Below are 17,010 nucleotides of genomic sequence, written 5' to 3'. Positions count from 1 at the left end.
TTCTTTCATGAAAATTTAAATGTGGGTGGCTGAGAATGAGGCTGCAGGGGCACAAAATAGCAATTCAGAGAGAATTTAGGCAGGAAAAACCAGCAGCACAAATATAAGATGGGGGCCACCTGGCTTGCTAGTAGTACATGTGAAGGAGATCTTGCAGTCTTAGTAAATCAAACGTTTAGCAGGAGTCAACAATGTGATGCAGCGCACATAGTTTCTACTGAAACTTCAAATGCTCAAACTGGTATGATACATAGGCAAGACATGATCTGAATATGCAGCAGGTGCTATTTCTGGCTAGGCAAGTTAAGACCTTGATCCAAAAAGCCTCATTCTATGTGAGGGAGACACATGGAGATTGCAGAGTTTTGAGAAATTAAAGGATAAAGTGCGAGATTGGTTACATTATCGTCAAATTAGAGAGGTTTTTAATACGGATAAAAAAACAGGCTTCCAGGTGGAAAAATCGAAACTAGAAACAGAACTGTTAGAGCCTAAAACTAAGGTACTTTCAAGAATGTATAACTTGCTGTTAAAATGGAACACTCGGGATGAAACGGTTAAATCAGCTATGATAAAGTGGGCTCAAGACATTGGTTATAATATTATGTTTGCTGACTGGGAACAGTTATGGACCACTGGTGTGAAATTCACGGCATGTAATGCCCTGAAAGAAAATATTATGAAAATGATATATAGGTGGTACATGACCCCAGTCAAGCTTGCAAAAATATACCACTTGCCAGATAATAAATGTTGGAAATGTAAAGAAACTGAGGGAACATTCTTCCACCTTTGGTGGACGTGCCCAAAGGTTAAGGCTTTCTGGGAAATGATCTATAATGAACTGAAAAAGGTATTTAAATATACCTTTCCTAAGAAACCAGAGGCCTTCCTTTTGGGCATTGTTGGCCAAATGGTGTTAAAGAAGGATAGAACTTTCTTTATGTATGCAGTAACAGCAGCAAGAATACTCATTGCAAAGCATTGGAAGACACAAGATTTGCCCACTCTGGAAGAATGGCAGATGCAACTGATAGACTATATGGAATTGGCAGAAATGACTGGCAGAATCCGAGACCTGGGAGAAGAGCTAGTGGAAGAGGACTGGAAGAAATTTAAAGACTATTTGCAAAAGTATTGTAAACTGTATGAATGTTAGAATGATGCAGGACATGAAGATAATATGTCATTAGTGACATAGCTGAAAGGATTATGCAAAAACTGGTTTTTAAGAACAAAGGTGAATTTAGAATAATGTTATGTCAAACTTAAATAATTGATAAGAAAGGGAAAATTTGGAGACATAATAGTTGGAACGTATAATATAAAATAAGATTTGAAAGAGGGTGAAGTATTGCTGAATAAGATTTTGTAAAAGGGAACACAGAAAAGGGAGATGTGAGGAAGTCTGGAAGGAGGGTTATGAAAATAACATTTAAGAAACTGTTTTTTTCATGTTTTTATTTCTCTTTTTTATGTCTTTTTTCCCCTAATTTTTATGGGTTTTTTTTACTGTATTCTTTTTTTTTGTTTTGTTTCTGATTGATTGTGATGATGTATTTTTCTTTGGTTGTGAATGTGAAGTATGCTTTATTGTCTAAAACTTTAATAAATATCTTTTTTTTTAAAAGCAGCATTCTATGGGGAGGGGAGGGGAGCAACTCAGCGCAGCACAAGGGGCTGCACAAGAAAATGGTAACTCCTCTGGGAGGGTGGCTCTGACTTGTTCTGGCATTCCTGGGATCTATGCAAGAGGTGAGAAGACTCCTCTAGAGCAGACAGAGAAGGCAGCCTCCTCCTGAGAGATGGGGTGGGGCAGCCTCGGTCAGCTCCAGAGCTGGAGCCAGTGATGCCACAGAGTGGTTGAGTCAGAGCCCAACTCTGGCAGCTCTGAAGACGAGGCCAGTGCTGCACACTAGGGTGACTCACGGGGAGCCTGGATGGGACAAGGGGAAGCCTCCCCACTAAGACCTTTCTAGGATCATGCCCTTGGATGGCTCATTGAGCTCCCCAGGGTCTGTCCCAGTCTAGACGGTCCCTCTGGGGGATCCTGCATGGGCAACTCCTCCCTGTCCCCGGCCTCCTCTGGCCTGTGCCCCAAACCCCCTGGGCCCATGACAGCAACCATGATTGTTTGGGCCAGAATTAGAAACAGTGGTGGAAAGGAGGAGAAGGTCTGGTGGGGTGGGGGCTCTTGTCAGTGGAATGTGAGCCCCCAGCAGGTGACAAAACATATTGACCCTGAGATGGGGGGGGAGAGGGACTTCCAGGGAGGAGGCCTATTCTCCAGTTGACCCCAGCACTCTCAGTTACTTTCTCCTTCATGACCAAGCAAACGTAAAGCTTTTCACCCTATGCATCCAGCTTTCTATTGCAAGAACTTACCCAGGGAAGAGAAGATCAATAGACCAAAGGAGAGAAGGATCACAAAATTCATGAATATTTCAGGCCAGGAATATAGGGAGCCTCAGATGTGGCTTCTGTTGGTGGAGAGTTGTTTTGCCCACAGTTCTACGGCAACAGGCTACTGCTTTTATTCCCAGGCATAGGAAATGCTGCACGTCACCACCCCAAAGCTTGCTATAGGAGGAAACCACATGCAAACAAAGATTGCAAAGCATTTGAGGCAGTGAAAGAGTCTTCCAGACTGAGTAAACTGTGAGCTAAAAATAGGAAATATGCATGAGGTGCACACACTGAAATTCAGTACAAGTTGCAGGTCTTCTCTTTCACACTACGACAACACGAGGCATTAACTTTACTGTATCTATGTTGAGTTTAGTATCTATGTTGCTTTTAGCACTTATTTAGAAGCATAGAATCATAGAAATTCAGTCCATATTTCACCACTATAGCGGCATATTGATGTATTTACTTTTCTGTATCTATGTTTAGCAACACCTTGTTACTTTTATTTTTTTTTTTATAACTTCCGGAGGCGGCGCAAAACAGCAATGGCGGTCCTCTTTACCCAGTGAAGAGGGGCTCCGCGAAAAAGGGTTTTCCGCTACGGCGAAGCGGAGACCCATCCAGATAAACCGCAGGCAGAGCGAGCCTGTGGCCGTGGGACTCGGCGGGTGCCAGAAGCCCCCCCAGAAGCGAGGAAGGGACCTCGTAAGAGGCTCCGGATCGTGAACGGGGGAGCGGCGCTGTGAGTTCATCGCTCTTTTCGCGGAAGTGAAGCCGCGCTGCTGTTGCTGATGAGCGCCGACCTTTCTTCTTGAAAAACATCGAGATTGGCTGCAATTTACCCGTGAGTAAGGGGTACCAAAGAACTGACTAAGGATCAACTTAAATTTGTCTATTTTGGCTGAAAACGGGAGGCGAGTAACAGGAAGTCCGCCTTCCGGTCCTGCTAATCGGAGCAAAGCAAAGAACCCGATGCGGGCTGAAGTGTTAAAAAGAGACTTTGAAAGAAATAAGAAGGGGCATTAATAGACTGTGTGTTTTTAGAAATCGAAAAAGGGTGAAGAAATAAATGTTTTAGTCCAGTGTGTTAGAGAATCTTCCTCCTATTGTGAAGAGACGTGGAATTGAAGGGGACAACCGAGTTATTGGACTGCCAGTGTTGCAAATGAGTACTGTCAGGCTGCAGAAACTTTTCTTTTAACATAAACTGTTGCACTGATGGATACACTATCGCTTTAATACTGTTATTGAAACCTCTCTGTTACCTTGTGGCACTAATTCGAAACAGAACTCTCTGAAATCCTCCTTTCTGAACTTGGGGATTTCAGTCGAAATAGGAGCTTTGATGGTGGAAAAGAAACTTTCTTTCCTTTGAAAACCCCCCCTAGTGGATTTGCGGAGACATAGTAGCCTGGGAACTGTATCTTATTGGGATTTTTTGTGGTTTAATTGTTTATACTCTGGACTTGCCTTTCTCATGGACTGAAAGACTATTTGACCTTGAACAGCAGCTGGGGAATGAGTGGCCCAGCGAAAACAAGAGCAGCTAAAGCTAAGGAAGCTTTAGCTGAGGAAGTTAAAGAAAAGAAAAAAGACAAGAGAGCTGGGCAGCTGGTCCAAACAACCTTGATTCACCATCGTAGATCCTCGGTGCCTACTGTGTTGACGGCGCAGGAGGAGGAAGTTGAAACGCCTGCTACAGAAGAAATGGCAGCTGGAGGAACTGATCCAGTCTTGAAACAAATTTTGGAACAATTGGCACTTTTGAATAAGAAGGTGGACGATCAGTCATCTAAAATTGATAGAGCTACATCTACTATCAGCAAGTTAACAGATCAGGTTTCGCAGCATACCCAGGCTATTGAGAAACTGCAAGGAGCTACTGCGGAGAACTACAAATTAGCTGCGGAAGCCAATCAAAAAGCTGAGCAAGCGTGCAAGAAGGTGGAAGAGATCAAAGGGGAAGTAAGACCTCTGAGAAGACAGGTAGGAGAACAGCAAGCCTACCTGTCAATGGTGGAACTGAAAAGTAAGGAATGTAATCTTAGGCTGAGGGCTGTCCCAGAGTTGGAACAGGGCAACCTAGAGAAATTCTTGACGGAGCTGTTTTCTAAATTTTGGGGGGTTGAAGAAGATAAAGACTTCAAGATCGTGACGGCCTTCAGACTGGGAAGATCGGTTAAAAAAGATAAGTCCAGAGACTGTTTGGTTTGTTTGAGAACAAGAGAGGAAAGAGACAAGATATTAGGCCAACACTTTAAAAAATCCCTGGAAGTCGAAGGTAAAAGGGCAGAAATTTATAGAGATATTCCTAAATATTTGTTGGACCTTAGAGCCACATATACAGACTTGGCCAAATTGTTAAGATACAACGCAATCCCATACAGGTGGGAATTTCCTCAAGGTCTGTCATTTACCTATAAAGGAAAGAAGGTAAGAATCAAAACGCCAGAAGACCACCAGAAGTTCCTACACGACAACGAGGAGGACCTCCAAAAGAGAGCCGCAGATTCTTGGCCTCCACCACCGGGATTACCACCAGGATCCACACCATCTGGAGGCGGCCCGGCACCACAGCTTCCGGAAAAGGAAGACAAATTAGATACCCAACTGTGATATCCAAGAAGTAGACCGGGATGTCTCTACAGCTTCTTAGCTGGAATATAAATGGCGGGAATTCTCCAGAAAAACGCAGAAAAGTATTTCATATTTTGAAAAAAGAACAATTGGACATTATTTGCCTGCAAGAAACACATGTGACAAGACTCCATAGAAAAGTGCTAATTAATAAAAGGTTAGGCCAAGAATTTATTTCATCGGATAAAGTTAAGAAAAGAGGAGTGGTGATCTATGCAAAGGAGAACTTGTCCCCAAAATTTGTATTTAAAGACGAACAGGGCAGAATTTTGGCAATTGAAATCCAGACACAAGGAGAAAAGTTTTTAATTCTAGGAATCTACGCCCCAAATGATGGAAAATCGGAATTTTTTAAGAAGCTGCATGAGATTATGCTGGACTATTTGGACTATAACAACATTATCATGTTGGGAGATATGAACGGTGTCGCCTCAGTGAATATGGATAAGTCACAAAGTGCTAATATAACGAAAGATGGCAGACTTCCAAAAACCTTTTTTGAAATGACTGACAATTTGGATTTGATCGACATATGGAGGATCAAGAACCCTCTAGGGAAAGAAGGAACTTTCTTTTCTGAGGCCCATATGACATGGACGCGAATCGACCAAATATGGATAACTAGAGGGCTGGCACCTAAGACCAGAAAAGTGGAAATCTGCCCAAAAACCTGCTCCGACCACAACGCCTTGAGAATGGAATTGAGACTAAATACAACCGGATCGTTCAGATGGAGAATGAATGACGTCTTGTTAAGAGATCAGGAGATTGTTAAGAAGGCCCAAAAAGTTTTAAAGGACTATTTTGAAATAAACTTAAAGACAAATGTGGAAAAAAGAATAATCTGGGACGCAAGCAAAGCAGTGATAAGAGGGTTTCTAATACAACAGAACACGATTAAAAAAAGACTCTGGAATGAAAAGAAGGAGAAGATCTTGGAGAAAATAAGAGAAGGAGAGAGAAAACTGAGATCCAGGCCCAAATCGAAGGAAGTATTGAGAGAAGTGAAGTTTTTCCAGGCACAATATTCGAAACTGATAAATCAAGAGGTGGAATGGAAAATTAAACAAATGAAACAAAGATCCTTTGAATCTGCAAACAAATGTGGAAAATTGTTAGCCTGGCAGTTGAAAAAGAGACAAAAACTTAACACAGTTACAAATCTAGAGATTGAAGGGAGAATGGTTCAGAAACCCGAAGAAATCAGAAGGTCCTTCCAGAAATATTTTAAAGAACTCTATTCTCAAAGGCCACAAAAAAGCTCAGAGGTGGACCAATTTGTCATAACTAATGGATTACAAAAAATACCCCAGGAAATGAGAGCAACCCTGAACTGTAATATTACAACCCAAGAAATTGAATGCGCCATTCAGAACCTCCAACTGGGCAAATCTCCGGGACCTGATGGGCTTACTTCCAAATATTATAAGGTACTGAAGGACTCATTGACACAACCATTGTTGGAAGTTTGCAATCAGATTATGGAGGGGAGGAAGGCACCGGAAACGTGGAAAGAAGCCTTCATCACGTTGATCCCAAAACTAGAATCTGAAAAAACTCAACTTAAAAACTACCGTCCTATCTCACTCCTAAATGTGGATTATAAAATTTTTGCAGACATTTTGGCAAGTAGGTTTAAGAAAGTCTTAAATGAAGTTATTCATAAGGACCAAGCAGGCTTTCTCCCTGGTAGGCATTTATTTGACAACACAAGAAACATCATTGACATTTTGGAGTTTTTACAGATTAATTCAAACACAAGAGCGGTGTTGATTTTTATTGATGCGGAGAAGGCCTTTGACAACATTTCTTGGCTGTTTATGAAGAAAAATTTGGAAAGGATGGGAGTAGGGCGGGGGTTTGAAAATGGAATAGAAGCAATTTATTCAGAACAAAAGGCCAAATTGATAGTAAACAACGTGGTGACAGAGGAGTTTAAAATTGAAAAAGGGACACGACAGGGGTGCCCTCTATCTCCTCTGCTGTTTATTTCAGTTCTGGAGGTGCTACTGAACATGATCAGAAACGACCAGTTGACACAGGGAATTGTGGTCGGAGAGAAACAATATAAACTGAAAGCTTTCGCAGACGACTTGGTATTAACATTACAGGAGCCAGCCTCTAGTACTAAAAGAGCGTTAGAATTAATTTCTGATTTTGGTCGGGTGGCGGGATTCAAGCTGAATAAACAAAAAACTAAAGTTTTAGCAAAAAACTTGACAACTACTGAAATAGAGGAGTTCAGAAAAGAAACAGAACTAAATGTGGTCAAAAAAGTAAAGTACCTAGGGGTCCATTTGACCTCCAAAAATTTGAATTTATTTAAGGACAACTATGAGAAATGTTGGGTAGAGATAAAAAGAGATCTGGAAACATGGTCAAGATTAAAACTTTCCTTGTTGGGCAGAATAGCTGCCATAAAGATGAATGTATTGCCGAAAATGCTATTTTTGTTTCAGTCCCTCCAGGTCGTGGATAAGGTGGAATGTTTTGGAAAATGGCAGAGGGATTTGTCCAAATTTGTCTGGCAGGGCAAAAAGCCCCGAATAAAGTTTAAAATACTAACAGATGCGAAAGAAAGAGGGGGGTTTGCCCTGCCGGACTTGAGGTTATATTACGAAGCTGCAGCCCTCTGCTGGTTGAAGGATTGGATCTTATTGGAGAACACCGATGTCCTTGACCTGGAGGGATTTGATAATGCTTTTGGGTGGCATGCATATTTGTGGTATGACAAGGTTAAAGTTCATAAATTGTTCAAAAACCATATTGTCAGAAGGGCAATTTTCATGGTCTGGTCAAAATATAAAGACTTATTGGAGAGTAAAACTCCGAGGTGGCTCTCACCGATGGAGGCCAAAGCACGTAAAAGACTCAATATGGAGGCCCACTGGCCTAAATATTGGGAAATAATTGAAAAAATTGGAGATAAATGGAGGTTACAGAGTATGGAAAAGTTAAAAAACAAGGTGCGAGATTGGTTGCATTATGCTCAAATTCAGGAAGTTTTTAAAGCAGACAAAAAAGTGGGTTTTCAGGAGGAAAAATCGAAACTAGAAACAGAGTTGCTTGAGCCAAAATCCAAGCTAATTTCGAGAATGTATAACTTGCTGCTTAAATGGAACACACAGGATGAGATTGTCAAATCCTCTATGATAAAGTGGGCACAGGATTTGGGGCATAACATTATGTTTGAAGACTGGGAAAGGTTATGGAACACCGGAATGAAATTCACGGCATGTACTGCCTTGAAGGAAAACATTATGAAAATGATATACCGGTGGTACATGACCCCAGTCAAGCTTGCAAAGATATATCACCTGTCTGACAATAAATGCTGGAAATGTAAGGAAGAGGAAGGGACATTTTTACACCTCTGGTGGACCTGCCCGAAAGTGAAGGCCTTCTGGGAAATGATACATAATGAACTAAAAAAGGTGCTGAGACTCACCTTACCTAAGAAACCGGAGGCCTTCCTTCTGGGCATGGTAGACCAGAGGATGGTCAAGAAAGATAGAATTTTCTTTATGTACGCTACTACAGCAGCGAGGATTCTGTTGGCAAAGCACTGGAAGACACAAAATTTACCCACATTGGAAGAATGGCAGACGCAGCTGATGGACTATATGGAGTTGGCTGAAATGACTGGCAGAATTCGAGACTCGGGAGAAGAAGAAACGGAGGAAGTTTGGAAAAATTTTAAGGACTATTTGAAAAAGCATTATAAGTTGTATGAATGTTAAAAAATGCTCCTTTCTAGGAAGGTATAGCTTCAGTATCGGCAAATTTCTGAATTGATAAATAAGACACTATAAGACAGAAGTGAGGTAACGAAATATTTTTATTGTGTGGAAATTAAAAATTAATGCAATTGTATCGAAATGTTTACATCAGATAACACGATAAAATGGAAGATATATTGTTATGTACAAAACAAGTCAACAAATTGCTGAGGTTTTGGTTACACAGGGAATGCAGTGCTCGGGAGATGGGGGAAGTCCATTGGATTCATGGAAGTATGTATTTGAAAGTGGAAATTTGTTTATTAAAAACCTAATAAAATATTTATAAAAAAAACACCTTGTTACTTTTAGCACTTACGGTAGTTAGAATCATAGAATAATAGAATGGTAGAACTGGAAGGGTCATCTAGTCCAACCCCCTGCAATGCAGGAATCTTAGCTAAACCATCCATGACAGATGAAATCCACACTTGTCAATTTTGCTTTGCTGTTTAGCAGCCGATTAATATGTATAAACATGCATGTACTGGGAAAATGTGTGCACATCAGTGCATGCATGTTTTGTATGCATTGATCATAAAGTGTTCCAAGCAATACAAACATTAGTAAAAGTAGAACAACATATGTTAAATTAAGCAAAATTCTTTTCCTAAAATGGAGGGGAGAGATGGGACCCTGTGGACACCAGGGAGGTCTCTGTAGGCAAATGTGTATCCAGGGTCTCTAGCTCAGTTTTTCTGGGGGTTTCTGGGGCAGAAAAAACCACTCCAGGGTGGATATGGGTGCTGCTGCCCCACTTCCTTCCTCCCTGTTGAATTTGTGATTCTCTCTCTCCTTTTGAAACATGACACCTGGATAACTTCTCCCCCCTGAGACAAAATACAAGTTCAAGCTTCTCAAAAGCTCTCCCCCTCCTCCCTCGTCAGCAAGAAGGACTGGCTCATGTATAAATGTCAAAATGTTTGATTTGCACTTCCAAAGGATCAATCTTTCAGGGTTGGCAGCACTACTCTTTGGAACTCCCTGCTTATTGATACCAGTCAAGAACCGTCACTCTGCTGTAGTTAAAATATTTGCTTCCCTGCCTTTTAGTCTCCCTTGTATAATAACAATAATAATTTATTATTTATACCCCACCCATCTGGCTGGGTTTCCCCAGCCACTCTGGGTGGCTTCCAACAAAACACTAAAATACAATAACCTATTAAACATTAAAAGCTTCCCTAAACAGGGCTGCCTTCAGATGTCTTCTAAAAGTTTGGTAGTTATTTTTCTCTTTGACATCTGGTGGGAGAGTGTTCCACAGGGCGGGCGCCACCACTGAGAAGGCCCTCTGCCTGGTTCCCTGTAACTTGGCTTCTCGCAGCGAGAGAACTGCCAGAAGGCCCTCGGAGCTGGACCTCAGGGTCTGTGCAAAACGATGGAGGTGGTAGGGAGAATATGGCTCCTTCCTAAAATAAATTATCTCCCCCCAAAAAAAAAATAATTTAAATAATTTTTCCAAATTATTAATTAAACCAAATTACTTCAATATAATTTCTTGCAATTTCTTAAAATCAGCAATTGCTCCTGTTGCAAACATGTCAATCATTTCCTCCCTTAGCTGCATGATTTCTTATTTAGCGTCCATAAACAAAATCTTTTCTCAAATTCGGCCTCTTGTCAGATCCAATAGGCAACTGTTCATTCTTCTTGCTCTGCATTGCTCCATCACACTCCTGGTCTGATCCAAAATTAATTTTAAATAAAATCCATTCAACCTCAGTCAAGAGGGGAGGTCATAATAAACCCATGTTAAATTCCTTGTTGAGAATAAATGAACAGCATCCCTCCTCTTTTCCACAGTAACAGACAAAATAACATCACAGTGGCTACACATGTCTCTTTCATTTTGCAGGGGAGAACAAGAAGAAATAAGACTATTTACATATCTTCTGGGATTAATAACAAATGACATCCCCATAAATAAGAAAATGATATTCTTATATGCATCCGCTGCCGCAAGAGTTCTTCTGGCAAAGAACTAGAAGGGAGACAATAATACCCACAATAATAGATTGGCAAATCAAACTTACTGAATTTGTTGAATTGGCCAAAATGATGGCAGCTATCAGAGGTCAAACAAATCAAAATTTAATAAAAGAATGGAGTTGTGTGAATGAATATACGAAAAAACACTGCTCCAGGACAGAAACATTGATATGTACAGAACAAAGTTTGTAAGGAGAAAAGGTTACAAATGCAAGTAAAATCAGAATATTTGTCAAACACAATATAACAACACAATTGTAAAGATAAATTATAGAATTGAGGCCAAGCAACGATGGAAGGAAGTCAGATTTTAACTCACATTTCGAGTTTGGTCGAACCAATGGTGGTGGGGGGGGTGAAGTGGTGGGATGCTTTGTGTTACTAACATGTACATGTGTGTGAACCTGGCTCATTCCTGACAGGTGGTGTGGAACTGCTTGAGAAATCCTCTCTGTCTGAGCCAACTTGCAGGGAAAAAAAAAAAAATGTCAGGAGGGACTCTGGGGATGCAACTCCTAAAAGAGTTTCTTGGTGTTTGCGCCCACTTGACCTCTGGACAAAATTATAATCCCATCCAGGTCCAGAGTTCTCTAAGAAAGGATACCAATTGGCCTAAAAGCGAGTATCTTCCCTGCACCTCAGTTCCAGCTTTAGGGGTAGTTTTCTAGTTCCACAGGCTCCTGGAGAACTTGCCATAATTAAGGCCATAAGAGAGCGGGTGGAATTTTGAGGACTGTTAAAGTGTTAAGGGAAAGGAAGATGTATAATTACAGCTATATTTATTTATTTATTTATTTATTTTTTATTCAAAGTGAGATTGAATTGTGAATAAGTTAAATTTTAATTGGTTAAAAGGGTTGCTGAAAAATTGTAAAACTAGGATGCAAAAAGGGGAAGGTACGGGGAAGTCCGAGAAAAGAGGCTTACGAAAATGAGGTTAAGAAAGCAAAATTTATGTATTTGTTCGTGTTTGTTGCTGTGTGTTTTGTTTGGTGTTGTTTTGTTGTTAAAATTGCAAAATCAATAAAAATTATTATAAAAAATAAATAAATAAATAAGAGAGCGGGTGGAATTGCCCATTTTGAATTGACAAAAGCATGCCATTTCCACTCAGTTATCATCTGAGATTCCAGGTTAAATAAACGATAAAAGTAGTATTTTGGAAAGAAGAAGAAGAGTTTGGATTTGATATCCCGCTTTATCACTTCGCAAAGGAGTCTCAAAGCGGCTCACATTCTCCTTTCCCTTCCTCCCCCACAACAAACTGTGAGGTGAGTGGGGCTGAGAGACTTCAGAGAAGTGTAACTGGCCCAAGGTGACCCAGCAGCTGCAGGTGGAGGAGCGGAGACGCGAACCTGGTTCACCAGATTACAAATCCACCACTCTTAACCACTACACCATGCTGGCTCTCAAGAGTCCAGAACAGCTGGTGAGGGGAGAGCGCAATCCTGTTGGGTTCACTGGGGGAAGGATGTGGGAAGCAGAGCCCTGTGGCCAGAGGCCTGAATTCTTCATTCACTAGTGGGAAAGGGGAGGGTTCAATTCTGTTCACTTTAATTGGGCATGGATGTTCCCCTGATGGGAACAGGGTCTTGGCACAAGCAGCCTGCCTCCCCTTGTGCCATAACCCATTGGTTAGGTCTTTTGATCAGGAGGTTTGGGTCACTGGCCTGTTTGTTTGTTTTTTAACCCAAATCATTTTTATTGGTTTAATGTAAATACAAGGACAACATGTAACTATAGTAACTTGTCCAGTTGTACATTCCTATTAAGTTTCATGTGCAGAACACAGTATGCAAACAATACATTTATTTATGCATTGTCAATTCAAGTAGCCTCTCCACAGAGATTCTTATGTTGTGGTTGGAAGAAAACTTACCAACAAAGGTTAAAGCTATGGTTTTCCCAGTAGTGATGTATGGAAGTGAAAGCTGGACCATAAAGAAGGCTGATCGCCGAAGAATTGATGCTTTTGAATTATGGTGCTGGAAGAGACTCTTGAGAGTCCCATGGACTGCAAGAAGCTCAAACATATCCATTCTTAAGGAAATCAGCCCTGAGTGCTGCTCACTGGAAGGACAGATCCTGAAGCTGAGACTCCAATACTTTGGCCACTTCATGAGAAGAGAAGACTCCCTGGAAAAGACCCTGATGTTGGGAAAGATGGAGGGCACAAGGAGAAGGGGATGACAGAGGACGAGATGGTTGGACAGTGTTCTCAAAGCTACCAGCATGAGTTTGACCAAACTGCAGGAGGCAGTGGAAGACAGAAGTGCCTGGCGTGCTCTGGTCCATGGGGTCACAAAGAGTCAGACATGACTAAACAACAACAACAACAACAACCTTCTGTCTCATTTTATAAAGGATAAGAATGGAAGGCAAGTGTTGCCAAAAGTGTCTATCTTTGAAGTGCTTTTATTTATCCTTCTATGGTGAGTAAAGCATTCTGATAGAGCCACATTCCAAATGTTATTTACCGAGAGTTCAATGGGGATTTCCATAGGTTGTTTCCAGTATCAGGCTATTGTAAATCAGACTGCTGATAATAGTAAAAATACAAAGTCTCTGCCTTTAAAGTTATTGTTTAAATTTGAGTCTAATGTTCACAAGGCAAGGAAGGAATTGCTGCGTAATTCTGGAAACAGCGTGAAACACCTTTTCCCAGTAGGAGTATTACAACATGGAGCTCCACCATACATGGAAATGCGAGCCTTTCCAGCATGAGGGAGAGATGCTAGAGTTTATATTGGTTGGAAGTGATGGAGTCCAGAGCCAGCGATAGGTCATTTTAAGAGAAGCTTCCTGCAGACAAGCAGAGATGGTTCGTAGGTACGGGTTGTGCCAAATTGATGGCCATTTATTATCAGGTCACTGGCCTGTTTGAAATCCGCTTGTTCTTGCTGTTGCTGTTGTTTCTTTAAAAATAACTGATTGCAACATAAATGCCTCCCAATTGTATCAGATGCTTTAATTGAAATTATCTACCAATCCCCCCTTCATTCTTTTGCACACTGATCATCTCACCTCTTCATCAGCATCTTCTGTATGGCTCCTCTCTGAGTTCAAAGAGCGAATACCTGTGGAGTGCAAAATGAGACACATTATTGAGTCCATGCACTGACCAGTCTCTGCCTCTCAGGATAAGCAAAAAAGGTAGAGATATATTAGGCAGGAAGTCGCATCTCAGGAGAGATGGGAAGAAGATCAACAGAGATGGTACTACCTCTTCTATTCCCTTCTTTTCTTAGCTTCCAGCACATCCCCATCACGATCACCAGAAGAACTATGAGGGGAAGGATAAGCAATAGACTCCAACTTGAGGGTCCAAACTGTTCACCTGTAATGAGGAATAAGAGTCTCGCAAAACATGAACCCATGACCCTGAGATTCAAAGTCTTATGCTCACACCTGACTGAGAGCAGTTGAATAAATAACAAAAGATAAGGAAGTGCTGCTAATCTGTCCCGTTTGTATTGCAATAATTTGGGCTGTGAATGCCCTGTCAGACACACTTGCCTGCCCTGAATCAATGTCTTAAGCTAGGAATAGGAGGAGATGGGGGCAGCAGCAGCAATTCACAGGATCAGGGAAGTCTTCAAGGAGCACTGTGTATGTTCCTATCCTGCTCACAAGCATGCAAAGAGGAGCATTTATTAATACAAACACAGCTTCTTGAGGGCCAGTCTGCGTATTTACCACCACAAGCACCTCCTCTGGATAATGAAGGAAAGGATGTATTGCTCACCTTCATCACTCTGGCAGATGTTGAGCAAGTCAAAGGAGGCTCTCTTTTGATCAACAGGATTGCTGACCAGGCAGGTGAATTTGGAGCCCAAAGAACTGTTCCAGAAGGAGACACGGAGCTCCCAGCCATTGTCAGAAACCTGGTACTGATTCACACTCTTCCCTAAGGCCCTGTGCAGATTCCCTGTTTCCCAGGAGATACTGAGCTCTTCCCTTCCAGGTGTGTGGCATCGCAAGGTCACATTACATCCACCTGGAGTCTTGGATTCCACTTGGTGGTGTATCTGTGGTGTTGGCACTGGCTCTGTGGAACACAAATGAAAGTGACATGAAGCCTTTGTCCCACATATGTACATATGTAGGAAAATGCTGTTGATCCTATTCCTTTATCAAGACAGTGATAATAACAGCTTACCATAAACAGTGAGGCTGAAACTCTGTTCTTGAAACAGTGCCTTAGTAAACCAAACACGAGCTGTGTATATCCCACTGTCATTCAACTCCAGGTCCTTGAGCCTCAGCATTTTCTGGTTCGCCATGTCTAGCCGTTGTCCAAACCTATCAGTGGGATTTGAGTGATCTGGTTTCCCATGTCTGTCTTCACTAAGCCAAAGGCCCAGGCCATCCATTTTTGGGCGAAAGTCCCATTCTATTTTCTTCACTATTATTCCTTGGGATACGTTGGCAGGAAATGAGACAGATCCTCCCAGGATCCCATTCACCTGATGGGTTGGATTCCCTACTACATGGCTTAAAGTGTCTTTTGAGGGGCGGGTGGTGTGGAAAGAGATACAAACAAAGGTGGAAAATAGTCATTATTTTTTTAGTAAAGTGTGAACTCCATCTGTAAAAAAACAACAACCAATTAAACACTTCAGTCTTTTCAAAGCAGCCCACTGGCCATATTTTAGGGAACTCTTCTTCTGTGTATCTCTTGGATCTGTGTAATTGTCACAAGGAAAAATTCTGAAAAAGAAGTAGAATTTCCCCAAACAAGGAACAAAAGTTCATTTATTTCACTTTGTAAGATTTATAAACTGCTTTGTGGTAAGAAAGTCTCAAAGCAGTCTACAAAATGTCTGCTGAAAACTCAACACAGAAAGCTCTAACCCAGTGAAAAATTATTCTAAGCAGCAATCTAAAAACCATCTGCATGTGTGCTTCACGAAAAAATGATTCTGCACTATTTTCTTGTGAAACCGAGATAAATTAATACAGAGTTAAGAGAAGAAACTGACTCTGTTCCACCAAGATCCCCAGTTGCCTTTTCCTGCTCATTGGTTGGGTCCTCTAATTCACTGTTGGCTCTAAACTGATATTTATTTTGTGTTGGTGAATAACTGACACATCACAGGAAAATATCCCGCAGGAAAACATTTCTGCCCTAGAGATGAGGTTGACTTGCAGTCAGCATGTCCTGTGCTTTTATTCCATTCCACTCCACACCTTCAGGGGAGATGATCACCACCATCATTCATGCAGATTGTCCTCCCAAGTTCAGCTCAGTAACAAATATCACACAGAGAATTAAACTCTCAAAAGCGTTCTGTTGGAGCTTCCTTTGAAGCCAGCCAGGGTGTTCTGGGAGGGGTCCAGCTGGGGAGAGGAGGCCCTGAGTGCTAGTAACCAATATTGCCAATAATCAGAGTCATAGCTAGGCAATCTTGCAGCCCTGGCACAACCGTCCAGATTGCACCCCTAGCCATGGACAAATTAGCTCTTCTTTTGCCTCTCCTCTCCCTGCATATCATATAAAGACCCTCTATTTAAAATCTTTTCTTATGAGGCAATAATCAATCTTTTTATTTATACACATATTTATGGACATATTTTACCCAATTTTGTGCCCCTTTGCTTGCGCCCCTAGTGGAGGCCTTCCTCATCACCCTCTAGCTACCAATAATTTCCCTCTTCATGGCAAATCAAACTCAGAATGCCCCCTCCATGCATCTAGGTGGGGTGGCGGCTTTTGTTTTGTTTTTTGAGGGAGAAAGCAGGCAAGTCCTTACCCAAGGAAGAGTAGAGCAGTAGTCTGAAGAAGAGGCCTTCTGTGAGAAAACGCCATCATCATATCTCACCAGAAGTGCAGAGATCCATGAGCGGAAGTGGGGCACCAGAATGCCCCTTTATGGGACTCACCGATGGGGAGACTTGCTGCTGTTGAGCTCAGCTCCTGCCTGTGGACTTCCCATTAAGGCATCTGTTTCACCACCCTGAGAAGGACAGCTTCATTTTTCTGCACAGGATAGATGGTCTAAAATAAGCCTGTTCATCCATCTTATAAGCATTGCCTGACTACAGAGTCTTATCAGCAAGAGTCGTGAACTTTCGAACACAACTGTCATCTCCTTCCGTCTTCCCGCTTCCCAGCAGATCAGATCCTCCTCTTTATACCAGCAAGGCTGCCTGTGCTTGCTTTCCCTCCACTTCTCATGCAAGCAAAACTGTG

General features: G+C 41.7%; 1 protein-coding gene across 6 annotated transcripts in view; it reads right to left on the bottom strand.

The window, feature by feature from the left end:
• LOC309358395 (T-lymphocyte surface antigen Ly-9-like) overlaps window positions 1-17,010 on the bottom strand; it is a 111,482-nt gene that overhangs the window by 27,980 nt on the left and 66,492 nt on the right. For 2 of the 6 annotated variants that reach the window (XM_081891401.1, XM_081891402.1), the window contains 2 exons: window positions 14,977-15,321; window positions 14,563-14,865 (listed from right to left, as the gene is read on the bottom strand). In XM_081891401.1, coding sequence (XP_081747527.1) covers window positions 14,563-14,865; window positions 14,977-15,321 — 648 coding nt within the window. Of the gene's footprint in view, window positions 1-14,562; window positions 14,866-14,976; window positions 15,322-16,570; window positions 16,786-17,010 lie in introns of those variants that run through there. The other 4 variants (XM_081891400.1, XM_081891399.1, XM_081891404.1 and 1 more) reach the window with 3 other exon arrangements.

The sequence above is a fragment of the Podarcis melisellensis genome (assembly GCF_964234715.1).
Source record: "Podarcis melisellensis genome assembly, chromosome: 16".
Classification (NCBI taxonomy): Eukaryota; Metazoa; Chordata; class Lepidosauria; order Squamata; family Lacertidae; genus Podarcis; species Podarcis melisellensis.
The sequence above is the reverse complement of the archived record's forward strand: the minus strand, read 5'-3'. Positions and strand labels throughout refer to the sequence as shown.